The sequence below is a fragment of the Canis lupus genome, chromosome 27, assembly GCF_003254725.2.
Source record: "Canis lupus dingo isolate Sandy chromosome 27, ASM325472v2, whole genome shotgun sequence".
Classification (NCBI taxonomy): Eukaryota; Metazoa; Chordata; class Mammalia; order Carnivora; family Canidae; genus Canis; species Canis lupus.
In genome coordinates, this window is record NC_064269.1 from 28,965,340 (window position 1) to 28,982,760 (window position 17,421).

The 17,421-nt window shown below is 33.2% G+C and overlaps 1 protein-coding gene across 6 annotated transcripts in view; it reads right to left on the reverse strand.

Annotated features, from left to right (window-relative positions):
* PIK3C2G (phosphatidylinositol-4-phosphate 3-kinase catalytic subunit type 2 gamma) overlaps positions 1 to 17,421 on the reverse strand; it is a 366,531-nt gene that overhangs the window by 293,895 nt on the left and 55,215 nt on the right. For all 6 annotated transcript variants that reach the window (XR_007406483.1, XM_049102678.1, XM_049102677.1 and 3 more), the window contains 2 exons: positions 11,069 to 11,171; positions 5,488 to 5,558 (listed from right to left, as the gene is read on the reverse strand). Coding sequence is in view for 5 of the 6 variants with exons in the window: in XM_049102678.1 (XP_048958635.1) it covers positions 5,488 to 5,558; positions 11,069 to 11,171 (174 nt within the window). In the remaining variant the exon portion in view is untranslated. The remainder of the gene's footprint in view (positions 1 to 5,487; positions 5,559 to 11,068; positions 11,172 to 17,421) is intronic.

Sequence of the window (17,421 nt, forward strand, 5' to 3'; positions counted from 1 at the left end):
GAAGAAATGCTAGTTCTTCAAGCTGAGTGAAAAAATGCTAATTAGTAACAGGAAAACATGAAAATATGCAACACACCTTACTGGAAAGGTAAGTATATAGTTAATTACAATACTCTAATACAGTAATAGTGATGTGTCAATCACTTAACTCTAGTATAGAGGTTAAAGGAAGAAAAGTATTAAAAATAGTTATAGCTGCGATAATTGTCAATGGGTATATCATATAAAGAGAGATAAATTCTGACATCAAAAGCATAAAATTTTGGGGCAGATAAAAAGGTAGAGTTTTTATTCAAGTATGGTTAAATTGTTATCAGTTTAAAAGACCATTGTATCTCTGATATTTCAAGTAAACCTCAGAATAACTACAAAACAAAAGCCTAATACAGATACTCAAAAGGTAAAGAGAAGGAAATCAAAGTATCCTACAGCAAAGCATCAATTCAGGAAGGAAGGAAGAAAGGCAAGGTGGGTAGAAGGGAGGAAGGAAGGATAAAACAGAAAACAATTATCAAGATGTCAATGATAAGTCATTACCTATCAGTAATTACTTTGAATGTAAAGTTTTCCAGTCAGAAGGCAAAGAATGCCTGAATGGATGAAGACACAACTATGTACTGCCTGCAAGAGACTCCCTTCAGTTTAAAGGACACACACATTCACAGTGAAGGGAAGGAAAAAGGTATTTCATGCATACAGAGACCAAAAAAGAGCAGAGGTAGTTCTACTTACATTATACAAAATAGACTTTAATTTAAAAGCTGTTCCAAGGGATGCCTGGGTGGCTCAGTTGGTTAAGCATCCGCCTTCAGCTCAGGTCATGATCCCAGGGTCCCGGGATCGAGCCCTGAATCTGACTGCCTAATCAGTGGGGAATCTCCTTGTCCCTCTCCTTCTGCTCATGCTTTCTCTCTCTCAAATAAATAAATCTTTAAAAAAAAAACTGTTACAAGAAATAAGGATCAAAAGAGCCTACTATGAACAGTTGTATGCCAAAAAATTGGACAACCTAAAAGAACTGGATAAATTCCTAGAAAATACTACCTACCAAGACTCAATCAGGAAGAACTAGAAAGTCTGAAGAGATCAATAATAAGAAAATTAAATTGGTAGTCAAAAACCTCCCAACAAAGAAGAATTCAAAAGCAGATGCCTTCATGGATAAATCTTACCAAATTTTCAAAGAAAAATTAATGCCAATTCTCAAACTCATTTAAAAACTTGAAGAGGTGAGGACATTGCCAAACTCATTGTATGAGGCCAGAATTGCTCTGAGAGCCAGATAAGGACACTATAAGAAAAGAAAGTTACAGGTCAACATCCTTGATGTTTATAGATGCAAAAATTCCCAACAAAATACTTCCAAACCAAAATCAGCAGCACATTATAAGGATCATATACACCATAATCAAGTAAAATTTACCCCTGGGATGCAAGGATGATTCAACTACACAAATCAATAAATATGATAAGGCACATTTATAAAATGAAAGAAATCATTGATAATCTCAATAGAAGCAGAGAGAAGCATTTGAAAAAATGTAACATCCTCTCATAAAAACTTTCGATAGATTGAGTATAGAAAGAATATATCTCAACAGAATAAAGTTCATGTATGACAACTCACAACTATCATCATACTTAATGTGAGATGTCGTAGATACTTCCTCTAAAATCAGGAACAAAAGGGTTTTCACTCTCATCACTCCTATTCAACATAGTACTAGAAGTCTTAGAGTAATCAGGCAAAATAATGGAATAAAAGGCCTTCAAACTTGAAAGAGAAGTGAAATTGTATCTGATGGTGGTACAATCTTGTATGTAGAAAATCCTGGAGACTCCACCAAAATACTGTTGGAACAAAGGAATGAATTCTGTAAAGTTTCAGGATGCAGGATTAATATATACAAATCAGTTGGGTTTCTATACACTAATGATGAAAGTTTTGAAAAATTAAGAAAAAAATCCCACTTACAATAGTTCAAAAAAAAAAAAAACTTAGGAATAAATTTAACCAAGGAAGTGAAAGATCTATACACTAGAAACCATAAGACATTGATGAAAGAAATTGAAGAAAATCAAAAGGCTTCCAAGTTTTTACATCAAAAGAGTTAATATTGTTAAAATGTCCATATTGCTGTCATCAATAGATTCAATATATGTGTGTGTACGTATATATTTATTTTATTTTATTTTTTAGTAAGCACTGCACCCAACATGGGGCTTGAACTCAAGACCTTTATTTATTTTTTTTTTTCAAGACCTTTAGATCAAGAGTCACATGCTCTACTGACTGAGCCAGACAGGCGTCCAATTCAATATAATTTTATCAAAATTCCGATGTCATTTTTCACAGAATTAAAAAAAAATCCTAAAATGAATATAGAACCTCAAGATACCCTGAATAGCCAAAGCAATCTTGAGAAAGAACAAATCTGGAATCATCACACTTCCTGATTTCAAATGATATTACAAAGCTTCAAGAATCAAAAGAATTACAACACTGAAATAAAAAGTCACATAAACCAATTGAACAGACTTGAAGGCCCAGAAATAAACTTACACATATATGGTCAAGTAATATTTGAAAAGGAGCCAAGAATAATCAATGGGGGAAGGATATTCTCTTTAATAAATAGTGTTGAGATAACTGGATGTTCTCATGCAAAATAATGAAATTACATCCCTATCTTAAACTTTAAACCTTGCTCTGCACAGCAAAGGAAAGCATGAACAAAATGAAAGGCAGCCTAGGTTATGGGAGAGAATATTTGCAAACCATATATCTGATAATAGATTGGTATCTAAAATGTATAATTCAGTAGTAAAAAATCAATTTAAAAATGGACAGAGGTCTTGAGTAGACATTTCTCCTAAAAATATACATAGAAACATCTGAATAACAAGTACATGAACAGTATCACTAATATTGGGAAATGCAAATCAAAACTACAATGACATATCACCTCACACCTCTTAGAATGGCTATTTCCTGCCAAGGCTATGGAGAAAAGGGAACCTTGTGTTGGGAACGTAAATTGGTACAACTGCTATGGAAAACAGTATGAAAATTCCTCAAAACATAAAAAAAAAAAAAAAAAAACTAATGTATCATCCATCATTCTCACTTCTAGTATTTTTTTTTAATTTTATTTATTTATTCATGAGAGACAGAGAGAGAGAGAGAGGCAGAGACACAGGCAGAGGGAGAAGCAGGCTTCATGCAGGGAGCCTGACGTGGAACTCGATCTCGGGCCGGGCCAAAGGTGGTGCTAAACCGCTGAGCCACCCTAGGCTACCCATCACTTCTAGTATTCAAAGGAAATGAAATCACTATTTTGAAGAGATAGCTAGCTACACTTCCAAGTTCATTGCACCATTATTTACAATAGCAAGACATAGAAACAACCTAAATGTCCATCAATGAATGAATGGATAAATACACACACACACTTTGTATACACATATAATGCCATTGCATATAAAACAATATATATCAATAATATAAAATACTATATATAAAATATATTCAGTATAAATTTTATATATAAGATTTATATTTATATGTTTATAAAATATATACATTTATATAAAAATATTTTTATATTTATGTACAATATGTACAGTCAAAATGGAATAAGTTCTTACTGAGAGTTAGATATTTGGTTTTAGTCCTGGCTAACATTAATTATCTGTATGATAGTTGACAAATTTTTCAACTTTTCTGTTTGGTAAGCAGCATTATCCTGGGGTTTAAGGAAAGGGGTGGAGGAGTTAGATTTTGAGGCTAGTCTGTCCCTGCCAGGTTTCCTCTAGTCTTCACCGTGGCAGAACTTTTGCTTTGCCCTAATTTAACCCTGTTAACACCTATACTAAACAATAATTGAGGTCACTGTAATTCTGCAAGGGACACGGCAATGACGGCAATGACAGAGTGAGGCAGGAACACAAGGAAAACTATGTTGCTCTCACTTTCTTCTCCTAGCCTCCCCTTGTGTCTCTGTGCCTCGGGCAGCAGCTGTCTACATATAAGTCACAACCCCCTACCAAACCAGTTCAAGACAACCCTTTGCTACCAAGAATTTCTCACTTTTTAAAGAATTTGTCAGGGGATCCCTGGGTGGCTCAGCAGTTTAGCGCCTGCCTTCAGCCCGGGGTGTGATCCTGGAGTCCTGGGATCGAGTCCCAAATCGGTCTTCCTGCATGGAGCCTGCTTCTCCCTCTGCCTGTGTTCCTGCACCCCCCGCCCCCCCCGCCTCTAATGAATAAATAAATAAAATCTTAAAAAAAAAAAGAATTTGTCAGATTTGATGCTTCTCTGTAGCTTATTTTTTAAATAAATTTATTTTGGAATAAGGAAACTATAGCCTTTGTTAATATGTCATTTTGATTGGAAACTATGTGATCCATGGAATTAGTTGTAAAATATAAATCTGGGTTAGATTATATTAAAAATGCTCCATAGTCCTACCCATTCGATTATTTATTGTTTGAGGATGAATATTTTTGAGGAAATAAAGAGTGACACACATGGAAAGACACAGTAGTTTAATAAAAGAATCTGGTCTTTTCAAATTTCAGACAGATGGTCTTTGCAAATTTCAGGCAGACCTAATTTTGGTCATACCACTAATGAACTGAATGGCCTCAGGCAAGTTATTTAACCTTCCAAAACTTTAGTTTCTTTGATTCTGAAGTAAATTTTGTGTCTTACCACAGGGTTGTAGGAGAATTAGATAAGATAATGAATGCAAAATGTACAATAACTCCAGTAACCAATTGATAGCTATTATGAATAGCCATTATTCATAACAGTTTTAACTCATGATTTTATATCAGGCTTTGGTTCAGAGATTAATGTTATATGCCTTCCCTACCCCAACTTTTTGCTCATTCAGCTAAGAACCTTAATTCTAGATAAACCCATAATGTAGCCCTGATATCATCCAGGTTAGCTTCCTGATAGGTCTATTCTTTCAAATAATACACACATACATTTAGATATCAGAATAAATTAGGATATGTTCGTTTACTGTCACTTGAGTTTTACAATTTGAATTCACGCTTCTCTGTTTATGATATACCAATTATTTTCAGGGAGTTCAAGAAAGAAATTTAAACCAGGAGGTGTTGACTTTCAAAGTATGGAAATTCAGTTTATACAAAAAGCTTAGTGACACATGCACACTCAAATTCACAAAATGAATGAAAAAATCCTTGAAAGTGTAATAACTGGTAGCAGAGATATTTTCAAATGAATGTTAGATTGTTCTGGAAGGTGTTAGCAGCTGTTCAAATGTATCTCAATAGCTGTGAAGAATAGATAATTATTAATAAAATTTGCCAAAGGGAGATATCTATTAAAAGTACAATAGCTTCCACTGTAGTAATGAAAGGATAGTTTTTACAATCAACTAAAAAATATTGTCATTTGGCACTTGAAAACTCAGTCAAAAAGTAGTCTTGGAACAAAATAAAATATCTTACCTGGATACTTTCCAAATATGCATAAATTCTAGAAGTTGTTTCAGATAAAACTGACTGTGGTCATCTTCATGCTGTAGACAGCAGAATATATTAATATTTATAGTATAGAGTGAATAGGAATGAGTACCAGATAAAAATAGGTCTGTAACTTCCTGCTGTCATTTTATTCACCTCTTTTGATAACCCTCATTCATCATTTTAATACTTTGTTTTAAAGACTTTACAAGACTCGTCTTAACTCTGTAAGCATTCTTTTCAAAAGTGAATCAGAAAACTGAGCTTTGGTCAACGATAAACCTCAAGGACAACTGGAAAACATTCTGGCATCATCAAGGTCAAACATTAAGTTCTCCTCACAGGAAGGCAGTTTTGCAGACACTAGTTCTCTCACATACATGCACATTTTCTTTGCATTTAGATTATGGATGCAAAGGGAGTGAGAGACTTGACAGTTTTCCAGATCAGCCAGCAGACTCCGGATGAACTCCATTTTTCAACTTTACCACGTCTTGCCTCCCAAATACTAGTGTAAGAGAACTTTCCATTTCATGAACATTAGACTGTGCTAATGAGGGACAACTACTGATAGGCATAAATTCCAGGAGTTAGCAGGAGGTATGTGTTTTCTCCCAAGATGAGCAGACACTACTCATAAAATAACAGTCCTGTGGTCCATATGCACACACACACACACACACACACACACACACACACACCATATCTCCTTGATTAGCTCTTCTCCAACAGGCATTTATGAAAATCCTATGCAAGTCTGCAAGGGAGAATGCAATGTACTCCTTCATAATTGCACTATTTCACTACATATAGCTGTTAAGTTGGAGAGCTGAGTCCCTAAATGCCTAGAGTGCTTGCAATCTTGTATGTTAATATACAATCTATTTTTAAAATTGTCTGTGAGAGCTCCTGACAAAACATCAGAAGGAAAACCTTTATATGGCCTCAGATCAAAGGTATATTCATGTTTTTATTCGGTGGTTTTGTGAGAAAGAGTAGGGGGTAGAGAATAAGGTCATCACTATAATACAGTACTTTGCATGCTACAAAAAAGAAAGACTTTCAGAAGAAGAAAAGAAACTTCATTCTTCAGTTAAAACCAAAGCGAGCATATAAATAATTACTTATTTGCATCATTCTGTGTGTAGCATAATCGTATTCATTTTAAAACTGCTTTACTTGGCTGCCAGAGATGGTTTTGGGGGAGAAATTGGCCTTTGTCATATTGTCACTTACAAGAAAAGTATTTTTATTTACAAGAGCTCAAAAGTCTGGAGAACAGGTTTGAGTACTTGTCCATGGAATTTATTGTACACTTTCCTCCAAAGCTGAAGGCCACCCCTTCATCTTTAGGAAAAAGTAAAGGTGTCTTTTTTTGCCTTTTCCATACAAAAATCTGCTATATGTGTTCTGTGAATGTTTCTTTGAGCTAGAATGAAATCTTGATTTTATGATTAATATCAACAATGTTGGCAATACTTATCAAATTTGAGAGAGATAAAGAAAGAACAATTAAAAAAAAAGACTTATGCACAATCTAATCAAGATGGGGATTGTAAAATTTTGAAATCTAGAAAGATTTCTATGGACTGTCAACATATTTTTTGAACATCTCATGGAACAAAAATTACCATATTTCAGTATAACACAAACAAGTTTAAAATAGGAAAGGCATCTGAGACAAATTGAGCTTTGCAATATGCCTTATACAATTAGAGACCTCTAAAGTATCTACTGTAAGGCAATGATGTCAATAAATTTGTCAAGGAATGTTCTTGGTATTATATAGAAAGAATATTATAAGCCATTTTATGTTGTTTTACTAGAAAGAAAATAGAATTGTTTATAAATATTTTTATACAGCTAAAATTATGAAAACCATAGAAAATTTTGATACTACTTTAAACAGTATAATCAAGAAAGGAGATCATTCAGTATCTCCTTACCATATAGAATTCTTAATGGTAAAAGGCTAAAATACAATCTAGTCTAACACTCCAATTTTATGACATCAATAATTGATACTTATGTAGTCTAATTAGGCACAGGCACTAATTTACACTATTCATTTATATTTCTCAATTAAGTTCTAATAATAATCATATTAGGTAAGTATTATTATTCACATTTTTCTTAACCAGGAAACCAAGGTGAATATAAGCATTTATCCAAGAGCATATATTTGAATTTGGCAATATGAATCCAGAATCTGTTTTAAACAAGTTGCCACATCTTTAAATTTGATGCTCTATTTTTTATGGTGAAAGCTAGGTCTATATGCTTTGGGATTTATATGTAAAAATAATCACCACCACTAGTCCCTCATATTCACCTGTAACAGGTGTTCCTATTTTAAGCTTTAAAAGCATAGTTATCTTTTCTTTCAAAGCACATATCTCTATCAGATTTTTTTGAAAAAAATTGTTTTATTTTACTTTACAGACAGAATGTATGCACAGGGAGAAAAATCTTCAAGCGGACTCCCCAGTGAGAGCAAAGCCCTTTGTGGGGCTTGATCCAGTGACCCATGAGATCATGACCTGAGCCGAAACTAAAAGTTGGGTACTCAGCCAACTGAGCCACCCAGGTGCCTCTATTTCTTTTTTTTTTCTTTTTTTTTCTATTTCTATCAGACTTTTAAATGTATATTTTTATTGTATGTCTTCTTTACTAGAATGAGAACTCTGCATTCTAGAATAAATACTGAGATGTCTTATTTGTTTCTGTATCTCCAGTATTTAGAAGAGTTCCTGGTATATAGTAGGTGCTCAATTATCATTAGTTCAGTGAATAAATATCAGTATCTGCTATGTTTTCTAAGACATAATTCTGAATTTTAAGTAGGTTCACTAACCTGCTCCTTCACATAGAGATCTTCAAAGGTAAGTAAAAAGTATTCAACAAATATTTGTTGAATTAATTATTTTTAGATTATATGTGTAATGTACTTTTAGCATGGTATCTGAAAGTAAATCCTTATAGATCTTAGTAAAATTGATATCCTCTCTTTTGAAATATGATGCTAAGAAAAATTCTTCAGAGCCAGGATTTGGGGAGATGGCGACTTGGGATGCCTTTCTAATGTCTATGTGGAAGCCATCACTGCCCTTTAATTGAGAGTCAGAGTGGTTGAATCTCCTGGACACTAAGCCCCTTGAAGGCTGGGATCTTGTTGGTTTTGTTCAGTACTTTACTCATTAGTATTGGACCTAGTCCACAGCAGTTATATAGTTGAGTGAATGGAGAATATATAAACATCTGTGTCATCTAGCATATTATCTATTTTCAAATAACAGTGTTAGTGCTACGACAAGTGGACAAGAAAAAGCATTTATACTCTTTACCTGTAAATTGTTGAATTAGCCAAGAGATGGTGATATTCACTGTAGGAAGTAAATATTGTGAGTCAAAGTATAAAAAAGCAGCCATATAACTTAATTCCTGCTATTATCCAAATGACACATTGAAAAGCAGGCATTTCTAGAGAAAATTATATACTTTACACCCAGAAGTGACTATATGCCTGTCCCAACAACATGTGACAACATCCCAAAGAAACTAAATTGGCTGGCATTATCATATAGTGAGCTCTGTCACCAGACAAGCTTTGCTCAAATTTTATCTCCCTATTTACTAGCTGTGAGACTTTGGGCTATTCAGTTACTCTTTTGGATTTTTAATACTTTTATTTTAAATAGGAAAATAATAGTAATATTCACTTTTTTGCTCACGCTGTTGTGAGTTAATACATATAAAGCACTGATAACAGATTCTTCTGGCATCTAATATATATTTAATATAGTTAATTATCATGGAACACCTATCATGTCCCAGACTTTGGAGTAAGTGGAATAGCTGTGGAAAACAAAACAAGGGGGGTCTGTGTGCTTCAGTTGGTTAAGTGTCCGACTCTTGATTTTTGTTTTTTTTTTTTTGTTTTTTTTGTTTTTTTTGTTTTCGACTCTTGATTTTTGGCTCAGGTCATGGTCTCAGGGTATTGAGATCAAGTCCTGGTCAGTCTTCATGCTGAGGGTGGAGCCTGTTTAAGATTCTCTGTCTCCCTCTCGGCCCTCCCCCACTCTCTCTAAAAAGACAAAAACAAAAACCCACAAAGAATATATGTATTATATATAATGCATATATATCTAGATTTTTTACCAATTGTGCTGAAAGTCACATTTAAACCTTTTGAGTATAGCCCATGAATCCTGTGTGCACTTGCCATATAAACTGATAGCACAAGTTTTGGGCTGTGGAGACTGACTGGGCTCAAACCCAAGCTCTTCTGCTTACCAGTCCCATGAATATGATCTGAGGAAAGTCATGGAGCTGCCTGTGATTCAGTTTCCTTATTTTTAATAGTATTTGCCACATAGAATTATTGTGAAAATTAAATATAATAGAAATGTTAAAGTGTCGGTGTACATTGTATCTGAGTAGTGGTATTAAATGGATGTAAGTATAAGCCTTCATTTACATGAATGTGAAATGTTAGTGATTTGTGAATTACTACCAATGAGATGAGTTATTTTTTAGCAACATGAAAGTTCTCAAGGAGAGGAAAAATTAATCATACATTTTCTCTTCGTCCCCCCATGTTGAAATGAAACGTGATGACTTCAGCTTTTTCAAAACATTGAGGACAATTTGAAGACTCCTAGGTTTATTAATATTGAGAGTATTAGTTGTACTTTATAATGTTTCTCTGTGGAGATTTCAGATGCATAGCCCTAAAGCTGTCAACACTGGCTGAGTTGAGTACCAGTTCCAAAAGATTTTTCTAAACAACTCTCTTTTGGCCTCATTATGTTATATTCCACATAGATATATTGCAACCTAATGCACCACCTGACACTTTTTATGATGAAACACCTCAGACTAGGAAAAAAAAAAGTCAAGCACTGAAAATCTGTTATCTGATGTAAATGACAGGGTGATGGGATTTTTGCTTAAAGCAGGTAATTGGAAGATTCTACAGATAAAGCTGCCAAAATATCAAAGTTCATTGCATACTGTGCAATTTGGGTTTGAAATAACTCAAGACATCACATAGGGAATAAAATTCATATCTAACAGCATGAAATTGTGTCATTAAAGCACAGTAATCCCTTTTGAGGTAGTTTTATTATATATATTATGAATATTAATCTGTCCTGACTTAAATTGTGTTGACACCGACATAAATAGTCTTCAAATAGAACAAGTTATATTTCTTTCTTCAGTGGTTTCCCCTTCACTATTTTTATTCTGTTCACTTCCGAGTGGCTTCATGGATAGTATGAATATAATAACCTTAATAAGTTTCTCATAAATGATTTTTCCAAGAGACCAATTGATTTGGATTATACTAAGGTTTCAGTAATGTGTTCATGTAATTGCTTCAGTCCAAATTGTTAACAGGCATTTAGATAAATATTTCATTATGTTTCAGTAAATATACTCAAATGAACATGTATTCATTAAGCTGTGTAATTCCAAATTGGCAACAATCCCTAAAGATAGGAATATTGCCCTTAAAATGCAATGTTGCCCTTGCAAATTGAAACCAATACTAAGAAAATCTTACCTTTCGGGATAATTTTCCTGGCACTTCCCCATTTTTCTGAAGATTAAGTTGGATAACAGATTTATCTTTCTGAAATATTTTGTGGCACCCCAAAGAGTAATCACTGAAGGAGAAAAAAAAATGAATACAGTCATTTCCTCTCATAATACCCCCACATGTATGTTTTCCTCTCTGACTTTGTTTCTTTTTTTTTTTTCCTGGAACTTAGTCTGATGAAAGTTTTATATGTAGCCTTAGTTTTATATATTTATTTAAAAATATATCATTATATTCATTTTAGGTGACAATCTAAAATATTATGATTATTAAGATATTATAATTATTTTTAAGTGCATCAAGTTAGAAAATGGTTAGATACCTTTAGAATGGACATAAATTATAGTAAAGAATATTTAAATATTCAAAGTTTGTTTTATCCAGCCATCTCAAAGCTAAGGACAACATGCTTCTGGAAGGTCTGATGCCACAAAGTATATGGGGGACCACAGTATCAAGGCAGTGGAGCAGTGAGGTGGAAGAGTCATGGGCTTTAGAGACAGATTTATTAGCTCCATGACAGGCAGGCCAATTAAACTATCTGAAACTCAATATATATTTTTAGAATTTATATTATTAATATCTACATCAAAAGGTTGATGAGAAGATTAAACAGAAAACATATCCCTACATATTTCAGAAATTTCTAATGGCATAATTTTTTTCTCCCTTCCCTTCCTTCCTTTTCTCTCTTTCCTCCTTTGTAAGAGTCATTAAAAAGGATGAATTTGTCAATGTACTTTGTTTAAGGATCTTAGTGAAATATATGAAGGATTTCAGAAGAAAAAAACCTTGTATGTTAAAACATTTGAAGTTCTTAAGGTGATATGATATATTTATTTATCTGGAAAATTCATTAAATATTTGGGACCACTTATTCTTAACAATGGCAGAAAACTAAAGTATTGCTCTGTTCATAGGTACTAAACTTTTTGTAAATGTTCTTATTTTGACAATTGCTAATTTTTTAAAGAAAATTCAATACCTATCCACTTGTCAAAATGATGAATGTTAGTATTCTCACATGTGTTGTACATGCTATGCACATTCCTCCTATTAGATTCCTGTCCCAGTGCTTTCCACAAGCTGTATATTGCTCCTTGAGTTATTTCTACTGCTAGCCTAAACATAAGGCATGGCATATGTATTCCTTGAGCTCCTGCCTTCCTCATCACCCAAGTTCTGCTCCGGGGACATTCTCCATATTCTATTACATGGCCTTAAGTTCCTCTCCTTTCACCCTCTCACCCCCATCTCCTCTTTCCGTGCTTAGAGTCCTTCCTTTTTCCTATTCTTATCCTAGGATCAGCTTAAGAGATATGGCCTACCTTGCTTTTAAAATTTCCTTTCCTCAGTGTGTTGAAGTCTGGACCCTGGACCCCAGTCTAGTTTCAGCCACAGATATGGTTACTGCTTTCTTGAACTGGCTTTTTTTTTTACTTTACCCACCTGTATGTATACCCCTTACTAAAGTTTCCAGATAAAATAGATGTCCAGTACATTTGAATTCAGATACTAGTGAATGATTTTTTAGTATAAGTATGTGTCCCATAATATTTGATATATAATTTAAAAATCTGGGGTTTTATGAAATTCAAATTTAACTTGGAAGCCTGTTTAAATCTGCTAAATCATTTACTAAATTTGCCAATTCTACCCCTTTCTAAAAGTAGTTCTAATTCTTCCCTTATCTTCGCTTCACTCTGTGTGTGTGTGTGTGTGTGTGTATGGCAATATCTGAGTAATTATCAGATTTTTGGTCATTATAAGATTTTTTAAGTCTCTTTTTTCCTCTATAATTCATCTCTCTTTTTTAAGTCACATTATGGGAGTGTATTGTCATGGAAAACATCTTAATTGTATTAAACTATAAAAGACAAAAAGATAAAATTCTCCTCTTTCCTTTTTTCCAGAATAATAATTTCTCAGAGTTCATGGCACTTCTTTTGTAAGCCAAAGTAAGCGACCAAGTAAATATATATTTCTGTTAAAAGTGAAATCATTTTATTTTAGTTGTATTTCTATATTCTAGCCTATAGCTAAATATCTTTTAACTCATTTTTTTGAGATTGCTTTATAATCAGAAAATTTAAACTATTTCACTCACTAGCAATATCTTTTGCTATGTTATTGTTGACTTCTAAAACTATAATTTTTTATTGTCTTCCTTCATTTGTTAAGATTGTTTGAGTCTTCTTTGAGTTTCTTCTTTATCTTTAGAGGCTTGGGAGACATAAATATATTTTTATCTTATAATGGTTACCTAATTTTTAAATAACATGTATGTTGAGTCTTTTCTATTGTTATCTCAATTTAATTACTGTGTATATCACACTCTCAAATAAGCCTTAGAGCCTAAATATGACTTAAGTTTATTTCTCTTTCCCATTGCCCTCCAATTGCCATTAGTGTAGAGACCATTTTTAATTTTAGTTCTAGATATTTTTATCACTTAACTGATGAAATCAAGAAAAGTGTAAATAAAACAAAGAGATGGGAATTATAAAAAAGACAGACATCTTAGAATATTCTATTTTTAACTAAAAAATATTTAGACCCTCAATCGCCTGTTTTGATAGAGTAAAAGAAGCCTTTGATATAGGATGCAAGGTCTGTTGATCACAATTTTATGCCTTCTTTCTGGCATAAACCAAACCTGTGGTAATTATCTCTAACTTCTAGTTACACCTTCTTTTTAGAGAGCATATACTTACACTTGAAACACAACCTGATTAAAGAATTGATTTAGATTTTTATAATTATTGCTCTAATCTTGTTTCTTCCACATTTAAACAGTAATAATTTTAATAATTGTTATGTATCAATTATCTATAAAGAATTAAACTTAATTTTTTCATAGCAACACTTTCTTTTTTGTTCTTTATACTTATGTCCTTATATAACATCTATCTGGAATGCATTTGTTGAGTAAAAAAGTGATGTATAGCTCCAAGTTTAGACATTTTTACAACATAATGGCAATTTTCCTGGACATCTTAAATGGGGACATCTTTTCATCTCTGACTTATTATATTTGTCATATGACTAGTTTTCATAACTATCTGATCTGTTTCTAGACTCTAAATATTATCATTAATTTATACATCTATTCCTGTGCCAGTACCAAATTGCTTCAAGGATTTAATTTTCTAGCATTTTTTGAAGTGTGGAAATGAAAGTCACTATTTCAAAAAAATTATATCATTTTTGCACAGTTTCTCTTCCAGAACAATTTTAGAATTAGTGTGTTACTGCTATGGAGAAAATGCTAATATAGTATTGACTTATATTTAATTTATGGAATTATGTAAGAATTAGTATTTTTATAATATGGAATCTTCTTTTCAAGGATAACTATTATTACATACACTCTAATTCTCTTTTGTGCCGTTGAGTAAAGTATTAGTTTTCTTTCAGATCATCTTTCAGGTCATAATACGTATATTATGCTTTTTTTTGCAAGATATTTTATAGATTCTGTTCTATTATAAGTCAAAGTTATTTTTTCATGATATTTATTAATTGATTTTATGTGTTGACTTAGGAGGTAGAATCCTGCTGAAATACCTAGTGGTTTTTTAGTTGATTATTTTGAATTTTCTAAATAGATAATTATATTCTTCAAAATAATTACAGTTTTATTTACTGCTTTCCAATCCTTTTGTTTCCTGTTGTCTGGAACACTGTTGAATAGTAGTAATGATTGTAGACACACTTCTCATTTTCTCGTTTTTATAGGAAATGCCTCAAATGATTAACAGTTGTATATATTTGCTGTGTAATCCTGCTGTATACTTTTCTTGTTCTATTTTGTTAATGATTTAAAAAATAATAAATGTTTCAAATTTTATCACACAGGTTTGCTTTATCTATTGGGTGCATCATATTGAGAAGTTCATTTTTTTCTTGAATGTGTTAATATACTAATTACATTGATAGAGTTTCCTAATGTATAATTATCTTTACGTCTTTGTATAGATTTGTCCCCACTAGAAGGTTTAATTTGCAGTTTTTAAGGATTTTTTTGTATGTATGTCAAAATTTAGATAGGCCTAAAAATTTAACATTTTCTTACCTTTATTTGTTTTAGGCATCACACTTAGGCCAGCTTTGTAAACTGCGTATACCTTTTCTCTATTCTGTAACAGTTTATACAATTGAGAAATCTCTAGTCCTTGAGGGTTTGGTGCAATTTGCTGAAAACTAACTTTTTACTCCTCACTGCTCATTGTTTTCCTACTTTCATACTTCTCTCCTTGAGCTAAATTGAAAGCTCATCATTCCTGAGGAAATTGTCTGGTTTTTTATAAAGCTGTCAAATGAATGTCCCAAGTCCCCCCTATTTTAAGTATCTTTTGACATTTTATCTAGGAGCTCTACAGTAGTCTTGCAATTGTTTCATTCTTCCCATGCTATCACTCTTCTTATTTCACCAGGAGGTTTTTTAGTAATTTTTCCAGTCATTAGAATTTTGGTGGGCTGGTGGGTAGATTTGCATTTTTTGTATTAATCTAGTCCTGAAGATATAAAATTATTCTAATTATAGGGGTATCATTATGATCTTGCATGAAGAAAAATCTCAAAAACTGGGAATAAGTACAGTTCTGCTCCAAATCTCTCATCTTGCGAATAAAGACACTGGATTTGACGAAATAAGACCAGAGACTAGAACATAAATATTTGGAGTAAAAATAGCACACTTAAAATTTGTGTATAGATTCAGGCATTCCTGGTATAATGTGATACACATGTTTCTTTCTTTTTTTTCCACGTGTTTCTTTTTATATAAGGTGTTTTGCAAATCGTGGGCTATAAAAACCCTTTTTCTTGGGAAATGAGGTTTGGAAGACACTACTAACATCAATACAGGTCTCTAACCAGAGCACACACACACACACATATACAAATCTTAATAAAAACATCAACACAATTTTAAAGCAACTTCTTGCTAAACATGTCTCCAAAGGCAAGAAAAACAAATGCAAAAATGAACTATTGGGACTTCATCAAGATAAAAATCTTTTGCACAGCAAAGGAAACAGCTTGAAAAAAACAAAAGACAACCTACAGAATGGGAGAAGATATTTGCAAATGACACATCAGATAATAGGGCTAAGCTTTTTTTTTTTTATGTAAGATAAGTTCTACAAAGAACTTCTGAAATTCAACACCCAGAATATAAGTAATCCAGTCAAGAAGTGAGCAGAAGGCATGGACAAACAATTCTTCTAAGAAGACATACAAATGGCCAACAGACACGTGAAAAAATGTTCAACATCGCTTGGCATCAAGAAATGAAATATAGTGAAATACAATCAGGAAAATACAAATCAAAATCACAATAAGATGCCACCTCACACCAGTCAGAATGGATAAAATCAACAACTCAGGAAATGACAGATGTTAGCAAGGATGCGGAGAAAGGGGAACCCTCTCACACTACTGGTGGGAATGTGAACTGGTACAGCCACTCTGGAAAATAGTATGAAGATTCCTCAAAAAGTTAAAAATATAGCTACCCTAGGACCTGGTAATTGCCTACTAATAGGTATTTACTCAAAGAATATAAACATAGTGATCCAAAGGGGTACCTGCTCCCCTGTGTTTGTAGTAGCAATGTCCAGAATAGGCAAACTATGGAAAGAGCACAGATGTCCATCAACAGATGAATGGACAAAGAAGAGGTGTCATACATATATACAATGGAATATTACTCAACCATCAAAAAACCCCAAATCTTACCATTTGTAATGACATGGATGGGATTAGAGGGTGTTATGCTAAGAGAAATAAGTCAGTCAGAGAAGGACAGTTATATGATTTCACTCATATGTGGAGTTTATAAAACAGAACAGGATCATAGGGGAAGGGAGGTAAAAATAAAATAAGATGAAAGCATAGAGGGAGATAAACCATAAGAGACTTTTCACTACAGGCAAAAAAACTGAGGGTTTCTGGAGGAGATGTGAGTGGGGGATGGGGTAACAGGGTGAGGGCATTAAGAGGGACACCTGATGTAATGAGCACTGGGTGTTATATGCAACTTGAATCGCTGAACTCTACCTCTGAAACTAAAAATGCACTATATGTTAATTAATTGAATTAAAAAAAGATTCACCTCATTTCAAAAAATATAAAAGAAAATTATTATTATAGTAAATAAAAGAATTAGCTTTAAAAAATGTCTCAGTTTTGGGCAGCCCGGGTGGCTCAGCAGTTTAGCACCGCCTTCAGCCCAGGGCCTGATCCTGGAGACCCCGGATCGAGTCTCACATCAGGTTCCCTGCATGGAGCCTGCTTCTCCCTCTGCCTGTGTC